General features: G+C 46.7%; 1 protein-coding gene across 1 annotated transcript in view; it reads right to left on the reverse strand.

Moving 5' to 3' along the window:
• PAXIP1 (PAX interacting protein 1) overlaps positions 1-1,036 on the reverse strand; it is a 35,318-nt gene extending 34,282 nt beyond the window's left edge. Inside the window, exon 1 of the mRNA XM_074899914.1 lies at positions 934-1,036. Coding sequence (XP_074756015.1) covers positions 934-1,020 — 87 coding nt within the window. The 5' untranslated portion in view covers positions 1,021-1,036. The remainder of the gene's footprint in view (positions 1-933) is intronic.
• Between the last annotated feature and the right edge of the window lie 9,744 nt (positions 1,037-10,780).

The raw sequence follows: 10,780 nt of genomic DNA on the forward strand, positions 1-10,780 counted from the left end.
ATTAACTAGAAGGCCAGGTTCATCAGATCGGGGATTGCCCTAAGCCAGAGTTAGGCCAACCTTGTCGTGCAGGTCATTGCCCTAGGCCAGAGGGCTGGATGGTCATTTATCAGCACCTTCTGCTCCCTGCCTCCTCTGCGTGAGGGCAGGGAAAACACGGGGATGACGCCTCAACCACACCGGCACCTCTGCACACCCAACGGGTCCGAAGGGTCCCGGGACGAGCACCAGAGCCCCGGGGGTCTCGGGCTGAGCCCACACCGCGGCGGGAGGGGAACGGGCGGGCAGGCAGGTCCGTGTGGGGAGGGGTCAGCCCGCCAAGCCGTCCTGTGCGAAGCCTCCCCGCGCCGAGAGCGGCCTGCCACCGTCCCCGTCCTGGATCCGGATACAGCGGCGGGGCGGGGACGGGAGGGGCCGGGGCTGCCACCGCGGGGCGCCGAGGGCAGGCGGACGGGCCCCAGCGCGGCCCTGCGGAGCGGCCCGCGGCCGGCCCGGAGGAGCGGCGGCAGAGCCGCTGCCCCGCGCCACGGGCGGCTGCCCGCCCGGCCCGGGCTGGAACAGGAAGTCCCGCGGCCCGCCCCTCCTCCGCTCAGGCGGCTGCGGGGCCTGCGCGCCGGGGCCGCTGCCTCCCATGGCGGGTGGCGGCGCGTTGGCCGCGGGCACGGCCGATACCGGCCGTTATCCCGCCCCCCCCCCCAAGAGGCGCGCGCGCTCCCCGCCCGCCCCCCCCCGCGCCTTCCCCAGGAGGCGGCGGGGCGCGTGCGGCGAAGCGGCGCGTGAGCGTCGAGCCCGCGCGGGAAGTGTCGGGGCGGGGGGGGGGGGGGGACGCGGGGAGAGGAGCTGGGCGATCCGCCACTGCCCCCCCCGGGGCGTGGGGCGCGGGAAGGGAGGAGGGAGCCGAGGGAGGGGGCGCGGGGGAGGGTGACCCGGTACCTTGGGGTCGATGTCTCCCACCACGAAGAACTTGACATCTTTGAACATCTCCTCCGGCACTTTCAGCTCCTCCTCGTCCGCCGACATGGTCCCGGCCGCCGGCCCCGCCGCCCCCCCGCGCCCCCTCCCAAACACCCCCCGCGCTCACCGCGGAGACGCCGCCGGGGCCCGGGTCTCCCGTCCCCTCCCCCCGCTCGAGCCGCCGAACCGCGCGAGCAAGGCGCGCGCTGCGGGACGCACCATCCCCCGCCGGGGCGCGGGGGGGGGCAGGGGGAGGGGACAGCGCCCGCGCCGCGCGGCCCCCCCCGCCCCGGCAGCCGCCCCCGCCGCCGCCGGACGGCGCCGGGCTGCGACCCGCGGGCGCCGCCTCCGCGCCTCCCGCTCTCCCCGAACCGGACCGGGAGCGGCATCCGGGCCCGCGGCCCCCCCCGCACCGACGCAGTGGACTCGTCCCGAACGACAGAGGCGGGCAGCGGGGATACCCGGGCCCGCCCATTGGCGAGCGGGCGAGGGAAGGGGGGAGGGGAGCGCCCCGCCCGCCAGCCCCGCCCCCCGGGGCCGCCCCGCGCGCCGCCACCCGCTCCCGCCGCCTTACGGCTCTGCTCCGCCGCCGCCCTCCGCTCCCGCCCCGGCTCGGCCTCGCCTCCCCCCGCACCCGCGGGCGGACACCCCGGCGGGCGGAGGGGCCCTCACAGGGCCGAGGCCAGCGGCGGGTGACGCCCGGCGGCCCCCTCGCGAGGCAGGTTTCCGTGCGCCCCCCGAGTTCTGGTCCCCGAGCTGGGCCTTGCGTGGCTCTGAGGGCCCGGGCGAGGCTGCAGCCGCACTCCTCATCCTCCAAACCGCGGTGAAAGCGAGGAGTCAAGGCTGCGGTACTCCCATTTTCTTCATTATTTCAGGCTTTCATCTCTATTCATCGGGGGAACTTGAGCAACAGCCAGCGAGTCACCACTGCAAGCAGTGACAAACAATACGCTATATACGCTGTACATAAGTGACAATATTTTGCACCTGCCAGTTTCAAACCATTTTCTCAATTCATCGAGAACCTTTCGAAATCCAGTCCTTTCCCCAAAAAAACATGTTACCCCTTCCGGCGGGGAGAGTCTGCAAATCCAATAGGTGTAATACCTATTCCATCATCCAACTTGTTAATGAACCTACTGACTACTACCAAAATCGTACTTTTTCCCTCAAAAGTCTACTCAAAGCATCCTTCCGTGTTGATGGTAAACTATTCAATCCTAGAGGGGGATGTATCTTACCTAACGTTAGATAACTGATCAGGAAACGGAAATAATCACGTTATATAAATGACCACTACAGTCCACAGAGAGAAATGAGCACTTTCAAGAGCCTGGTTCATCCAACGTATTTTAAACATTTGTGCCCTGTCAGATAAATTTTGATCCCACGTTACTCTTTCTAAAGGAGTTTCGGACAGTTGTTTCCCTCCATACTTACAAGAGCATCAAAAGGCTTACCGAAATTAAAATACAGGACAACTATTGTTTGCCTCCTATCTACAAGGCCTGTCACACTTTCCCAGGAGAAAGTCAGATTTCTTTAACCTGAGTTATTCCTGAAATACAACGGGTAGAAACTACTAATCTGTTTACAAGCAATTTATTACTTATCCAGTATTTTGGGGGGAGTTGAAGTTAAATTTGTAGTATACAAGTTCCTAACATTACTCATCTTTTTTCAACAAAGGTGCTTCATCTGCCTTTCTGGTCTCCTGGACCTCCACAAAACATCTACCCCTTTCTACTCCAGCTACATAAGAAATACCCAACCTATCACCTGTTCTTGTCGTACTTCAGAAAGAGATCTCACCATTTGGTTGCAGGTTCTATTGTATTGCCCCTCCAATTGCAATCTATTTTTTAATGAAAACCAAGGTAAAAAGTCCTTAAACTTTTCTATGATATTTTTTTTTTCATAGTGCAGGAAAAAAAGTAGAAATAAACATCTGTTTTTCAATCTGTTTATCCCTTTCATCCAATAATTCATATCCTCATCTCACTTTCTGTCTTTTCTAATAACCCTTATCTAAGGTAATTTTCTTCTGCCCCAAGTATTTTGGACTGTCTTTGAAAAATACTTGCCTGAGCCTTGCCTTCCTTTATAGCTGCTGTCCATGCCCCCAGGTCCAGCCCTTACTTTCTTTCTTCCGTAACTTTCACACTTTTCAACTCCATTTTTGATCCATTTTGACTTCTTCCCACTAAATTAGAACTACTTTGACCAAAATCTTCATTCACCTGCAGTGAAATGTTTTTCTTGTTATTCTTGATCTATCAGATACCATTAACACCGTTGCTTCCTGAGTTTCCTTTCCTTTTGGATTTCCGTGCCTCTGTAATCATCTGCATCTTCCAGCACTGGTAATTCTCACCTCTTTTCTTTCATAAATATCACTGTCGCTCAGGTTTCTTTTCCACATTTTTCTCTGAGTTCTTTTCTCTTCATGATGTCGTTCATTACTTGGCTTCATCTTCTTTCTCAGTGGGATTGCTAAATTGCCCCTTCTCACAAGAGTACTTTCCTTACATCTAATCTCATATGCTGCTGCATATTTCCACTCCACACAAAGAAAACCAAAAAAGTGATCTGTCCTCTTGATTTCTCTGCTCAGCCTATTTTCTTTGTTACTCTAATGAGTACCCCTGGCCTTCCTATCCTTTGGATTTACCAGAGGCACATTATTTTTAGTTCTCCATACATCTCCAAGATTACAAGTATTTCAACCAGGTGCTATGCTAGTACTGACAAAGAAGCATAATGCAAACCACCAGCACACTTTGAATGGGATTTTTAATAATAATAATAATATGTCTTCCCAAACCTTCGGCTGAAATTGTGCTATTGCAGCATCAAGTGAGGTCACTTTGGATCTTCTGCTTGTTCAGCTAGTCAAATCAGAAGAATACGAGATAAATTTAGTATTTTAAATCTCAACAATTTGAAAATTCCCTACAATATACTCTATATTAGTAATACAAGGTCAGATTACTGTGTTAAATCACTGAAATTCATTGCAAAAGCAGTTTTCCACAAAAAGATACCCATTAATAAGGTGTCAACCTTAACCAGAATTGTTATTTATGACTAATTATGACAAAAATCTAAGAATAAACTTTTATTTCATCCACACTGTGGAAGCGTAATGCAATGTGGGGGGAAAAAAAAAAAAAAAAAAAAAGAGGTTAAGGATTAACTGAAATAGCTTTACCAAAAGAAGTTTCTTTTATAAATTCAGTCATGAAAATCAAAGATAGAGTTTTTGGAGCCCTGTTGGAGCCCTGACCTGGGATGTGTGACATGGACATTTGGGTCTGTCCTCTCTCTGAATGGAGTAGAAGCAACTTCATGGATACACAAGGTAGGTATGGCCACTGGATGCCTACACCCTCTGCATGTTCTTTAACCACAGAGCTTTTGACAAAAATGGGAAGAATGAGACCATCACGTCCTCCTTCCACCAAAGGAATTAGCCCTGAAAGCAGAGCCCTGCAACTGTACTTGGTGAAAGAAGAAGGACTTGGAAAATCTTGCCTGAGCTGAAGGAGATGTCATGTCGGTAACCAGCTGTGCAGCACAGCCGAAGCAAAGGAATTTCTGTATGTGCCATGAAACAATGTGCAGCAACAGGTCTACAGAAAACCTGCCTGATAGAAGTTTAGATACCTAACATTTTTAGTGGCCCCTGAGAAGTAATTTTGTAAATCTCAGTATTGGATTTTGGGTCACATAGAGTGGCTGTTGTATTACCAGCAGTGATACTAATCTTCTCACACAGCAGTATCTTTTTTTTAATCCACAGTCTTGTTGGCTTTAAGATGACCACTCCCAGGAGAAAAGACTACTCACATGAGTCACAAATTCTTCCCCTTAATTATCTTTTAAATAAGCAGTAGAATTAAATTAACGAACATATTTTTTTACTTCTTTATGTATTTCATGAGTCACCTGTCAACAAGTTATTTAAATTCTAGTAATTAGACTATTTCTAACAAAAATGAATAGCTCCAATTTCTGCATTGTGTGTGTGTGATCTATTTTACAAACCATAAGAACAGAAAACTAGATTGAAAAAATATGTTATTGAACAAGAAAAATATCTCCTGTGTTTGCCAGAAATAAATTCTGGGCTCTGCTTACAGGTCAGCACACAGAACTACGTCGAATCAGTGATCTGGTCCCACTGGTTAGTCATAGCAAGGGGTAGAACAAAGTGCTCACCTATATCTAGCATCAATACGGAGTTGTTAGATTATGAGATAAAGCTCGTCTGCACGAGCTCAGAGTGACAATGGCAGGAGGGGGACTCACATAATACCCTGCCAGGCTGCTCCCAGGCCCATCCCTGGGGCCATCAGCCTATCAGAGGCCCATCTGCACAAGCCAGAGGAGGAGCACAGGGGCACACTGCGGGAACACAAACCAAGGTACCACCACCTTGTCCGGGCACCTCTCAGGGCTGTCCCAGCAGAGCCATCAGCCCCAGATCAAGCTGGACCAGTCGGTGAAATATAGCGTGTGAGTGGGTTTCTAAGAGCCAGCTCTGAGTGTGACAGCACCTGTGTATCTCTAGGGCAAGAGCACAGGGGGTCACCTGTGGGACCTGAGAATTCCTCGCCAGCTGTGTGTGTCTGACGCTCTGTATCACCAGCTGGAGTAGGGCTGCAGCCTTGGGGCTCGTACATCCAGATGCCAGCGACCACGGAGACTGGGACTGAGCGGCCAGCTACTGGGCAGACTGAGTGTCTGAGAGCAGCTGCTGCAGGGAGCTGCACTGTATGTGTATAGATAGAGATATATATTCTCACTAGTGGACTTCCATACTGTCCAGCCAGAGGGGGAGCAGGATAAGGCAACTGGTGCTGTCTGTGTTGGTGTGAGCGCTCTGAGTGTGTCTGTGATGTGTGTGGCTGGCCATGTGTGTATGTATGTCTGTAGTGTATATGTGTGCTTCTGTGTGTGTACTGGATGGGAATACGTGTTCAGCCTTGCTACTGGTTGGACCTGGAGACGTGGAGCAGCAGCAGCCTCGTCTCTCTTGGGCTGTAGGATCCAGAATGACACATTTTCTTCTAGCAGTATTCATTCTCCCCATTCATTCCATCCTTTCAGAAGGGTGTGCAGTTTTTCCCTGTCACATTGCTGGAGTTGTGCCTGTCACGTAACACGGGATGCTCAGTCACACGGCGGCATGCTCATGTGTCAAGCCAAGCAGCTGTTGGCAGGTCTGATCACAACACACAGGAATGAGATGAGTTCAAAGGAACTTTACTCTTGCAGAGGTGCTGAGCACATGGCAGAACCTTAAGCTATCCAAAAACCATCCAAGATTGGACTCTTACTTTAAGTACAGTCTCTGCTTTGATGCAGCCACAATGCTGTAATTGCATGGGAGCAGCCACTCACAGAGACCAATTATGCCTTAATATGAATTTATTTCTGGGCTTAGTTACTCTAGCGAATAGACTGAACATGGACTGTGCACATCACCATAGTCCACAATGATCTGAACAGCACATTATCCATACTATAAACATACCAAGCACAGTATCTAATATGTCTTAACTATGAGAGTTCTGTACATAGAAGTTTATGACCATGTTTCCAGAAGAGTTGTGAAGCGATCCTTATTTTGAACCAAGCATTGGTAGCACACAGTGAAAGCCCAGTGAGCTGACAAGATTTGTGCAATTAGTCTTTGCCTTATTTGTGTGCACAAATGACTATATGAAAACTTCATATGCACCTACGATATCATATTTAGGCATAATTGCTTGTGAAAAAACAATGTGGGTTTTTTTGTTGTGTGGTGTTGTTTTTTTTTTCTTGCAGTTAATTAAATTCAGAGCTCAGATTAAATTGCATATTTGTTATACTCTGGTGAGCAGAAGGCTTTCTGAGTCCTTTGTTAACAATACATACTCGTTTGGTAGCAGCTGGCTCTCTAGATGTTACTTTTCAAATAAAATACAACTTCATAAAGTACCTGATTTATACAGAAAGCTGATGTTAGTTTCAATGTGTCTGGAAAGTTGTTGAGAAGTCACAAAAGGCATGCTTCCTGCATTATCACCATACCGATTTCTTAACATGAATAAGAACCTTGTTCTATAATCTGAACCAAAATATGCAAAACAAGTACATAGATGGTTCTGCTTTGGCATGAACTGTCTGTGCATTTTTCCTCTTTCCCTACTTGCAACGGCAGATACAATTTATAATTAAAATCTTTATATCTTTACTACTGAATCCTGAAAGGCTCTCTTGGAACTGGTAGTTCCATTTTCAATTCTCTTCCAGTTCCAGAACTGCACGGAGAATGCCTTGTCATTTGCTTGACAGTTTTGTTTTTTAATATAATAGTTACAAAATGTTTTGCAAGTGACAAGTAACAAGGTGTACCTTTACTGTAGCTGTGCATAAATGAGCAGAGTAGGAGAATGCTCTCATTAGCACATCTAACATAGGGGCATTTTTTATCAGAAGTGAGACATAGTATTAAAGGGTGAGATACATGCCTTTCTGTTCCATTCTAAGGAATATATCTGGCATATTAGCCCACAGGGAAAGGTGAATGAGATGTTGTGTGTCACACTGCAAGGATAAAAAAACAGCCCTAAGCTACAGCTGGGTATACCTTTATCAAAATAGCTAGTGGAATGGTACACCGAGTAATTGCACTAGTTACACTTGCCTAAAGCCACTCCTGCTCCAGGATCTTCTCCAACAAGTGTAACATAGCACCACATCCTTACAGGGCTTGCTTGAAGTAGATCTACTGGGAGGGCTGCGCAGTAGTTTTTAGCTAATAAAGGAATTAATTATGCAGACTGATGCAGGGCTTTTCAAAACTGCAGAGTCTCCTGCAGGTACAGCTGAAAGGAGGCGCGAGCATGGATGGGGGAGAGCAGGAGGAACCCCTAGTTAATCCCTCTCCTTTAAAACTTCCAGTGATAACATCTATACAACCTTCCTGATACCTTGTTCTAGTGCTGTAAAAATTCCTTATCATTAGAAAATCTTCCCTAATACCTGATCTAAATCTTCTGTTCTGTAAATGAGGCTGATTCTTTCTTTCTATATTTCCTCAGACTACCAATAACCCTCTCTATATTAATTTTCTAGCTACATGCATAGAGACTTTTATATACATATATATATAAATATATATATCTATATTTAAAAAATTATATAACATCATAATACTTCCTTAAGGAGTTCTGGACCTGATTGTAATGTACGAGGAAAGAAGAACGGAAGTCCTCCCAGTGCTCTGGGCAAGAACAAATATTCTGCCATGAATAAAATGTGATACTATAATTTATAGGCTCCAATCTTTGCATCTCAGCAGAAGTCTTTGCTTCTGCTCCTACTAAGATATCCACCAATTTCTGTATATTTACTGAGTTTGAGAAAAAATGTTTGTGAAACAAGGAGGTTAATTATTGCTATAGCCCTTCTTTGTAGCTTGTCAAGATTTCCTTCATTTACAGGCTTTCCATTTGAGTAAATTAGTATCTGCCAAACAATAGAGAATGGAAATTTTCCTTTAAGCCTGGCCTTCCATTTATGCAGGCTTGAAAAAATGTTAATGAAACCTGGAGTTACTAAAATGAGTTTATCTACAAAGAAACAAATTTGACGTTTTTTGTGCCAAATCTTTATTATGTGATCCAAAGGAGGCTAACACTTGTATTTATTTTTACATTATTAATGCATAAATGCAGAAGGCGGCAACTGAAGTTGGTGGCACTCCAGAGCATGTTACAGGACAATATGAAGAATGAGTCTGGGTACTTTTCTGAGATGATCTTCATTATTCATTTATGACTTTGTGTTTATGAGTAGAATAAAAATCCTAAATTCATGCTGCTAAAATCTTTACATCCACATCACTCTCTATATGTTGTCCAGAAAGTTAAATGTTTGTTTTACTCATGTGGAAAGAGGAACAGAGGGAAGACGCCTGAAGATGCGGCGTCACACCCAGCTGTATATTCTGCTGGCTAGCTGCTGCTGCTGCTAAGAGGGGCAGGTTTCCTCCCTCCTTTCCATGGCAGCCTGTTTGGCTGGTTGGTTTTCACCATACTTCTGTTGCTCCTCTTGAAAAAGTTGTGTCTATTATCTTGCCAACACGGAGCTGAAGTCGCTGAAAGCTAATCATCTGGTCTAGTTCCTTGAGCCTGGATTTATGCAAGGCCTGAAGCAGAATAAAGGAGAGCTCCATGCTGTTCAGATGAGAGGAGGACCCGCTACTAACTTAGGTTCTCCAACCTGCAATCTCAATTAAATTGACTTAAACCACCCTAAAACCTGCCCTGGTTCTGATCACTCGTTTCTGCCTCTGCACTTTTTTCAGCACTACACTCACACAGAAGTTTCAGAGCCTCGGGGGTGATCCACACGGATCTTGCTGAGAACAGACTATTAAAAATGACTGGTTTTCTGCAGGTCGTTTTCCTGACTCAGTTAACCCGGTGCTGGCTTGGCATAGGTAGTAACTCAGGGATCACAGAGTGGGAGACAGAGGGCAACAGCTACACAAGCCCATCCGGCCGCCTGTGCCACCAGAGAAATTTGTATGTAGCTATCGGGTCTCAGCACTAACACAAATGAAGAATATTTCTGCCAGGAAACTCCCTGGCTGACGTAAATTCACAGCAACTCCATCATCTTTGGAGCAGTTCCTCCAACTTACAGTGTAAAGCCAGAAGGTCATTTAGATTAAACTTTTACATGAAGCACAGGGAACAGAATTGATCACTCCATTGTTTTTCTCTAAAAACAGCCCCAGTCTGGGAGCATATTTCTGCTTTATGGCTTTCCCAAATGCTGAAGCTTAGAGCAGCATGTTCAGGTTAGCCAAAAGACATGTGCCTGCACATCCTTAAACACAGACACAGAAGTATACATACTTATCTGCCTATGGTACAGTACAGAGAAGTTGATTGCATTTGTCACACATTGGTGCTTGCAGCTTTGGGAGGCTCACAGTACTTACATGTGGATGTTACTGTACTATGCAGACAAGCAGTTATTGTTGCTGGGTTGGGTTACCCCTTTTTCTGTGGAAGTAACCTAATTTCTGTTTGTCACATATTTTCAAATGAAACTAAGAACTTACACTGACATTCTAGAAAAATATGTTCTGAGGGCATTCAGAGCAGCCTTAAGGCCAGAAGAAATCAGCAGGTCTTCTGGTCAGCTTTTCTTATAATTTGCCCTTAAATTTCATCCAAAATACTCTTGCTCTGAGTTGGGTATCCTGAGTGACTGGTCAGTCAAAGTGGAACTTCCTGAAGGATATTGAATCTTGATCTGAAGACATCAAGAGATGAAGAATCCACTGCTGCTCTTAGCCAATCAATAATTTTAACATGACCTTGGAGCCAGCTTAATTAATTAGAGATTGATATCTAGAACTCTCTGCCTCTTTAGTATGCCAAGCAGAAAACATTATGAAGTAACACATTTGTTATTTAAGCCCCTAATTGTCTGACACTCTTCAATGCAAAAAAAATTAGAATTATTGATTTGGCATCTAGAGTAAGTCTGTTTTAATGATCTCAACTACTCAGCACTAACCAGGAGTTGGGATTCAAAGAAACAGGTCTCACTCTCAAGACTTCTCTCATTAGAATTAAGCTCAGGACAAATGCAGGCATACTGCTTATACTCAGGCCAGTCCTGGCTCTAACTCTCTTTTTTTGTTTCCATGAGTTTTTCAGGGCTCTATAAGTCCCTAAATGTTATGATTACTTGCAAGATGCTGTGATGTGCTGAAGCTCCCTCAATATGAACAAGTAGTTCTCTGAATGAAGAAAGA

Source organism: Athene noctua, chromosome 2 (genome assembly GCF_965140245.1).
Source record: "Athene noctua chromosome 2, bAthNoc1.hap1.1, whole genome shotgun sequence".
In the NCBI taxonomy this organism is placed as follows: domain Eukaryota; kingdom Metazoa; phylum Chordata; class Aves; order Strigiformes; family Strigidae; genus Athene; species Athene noctua.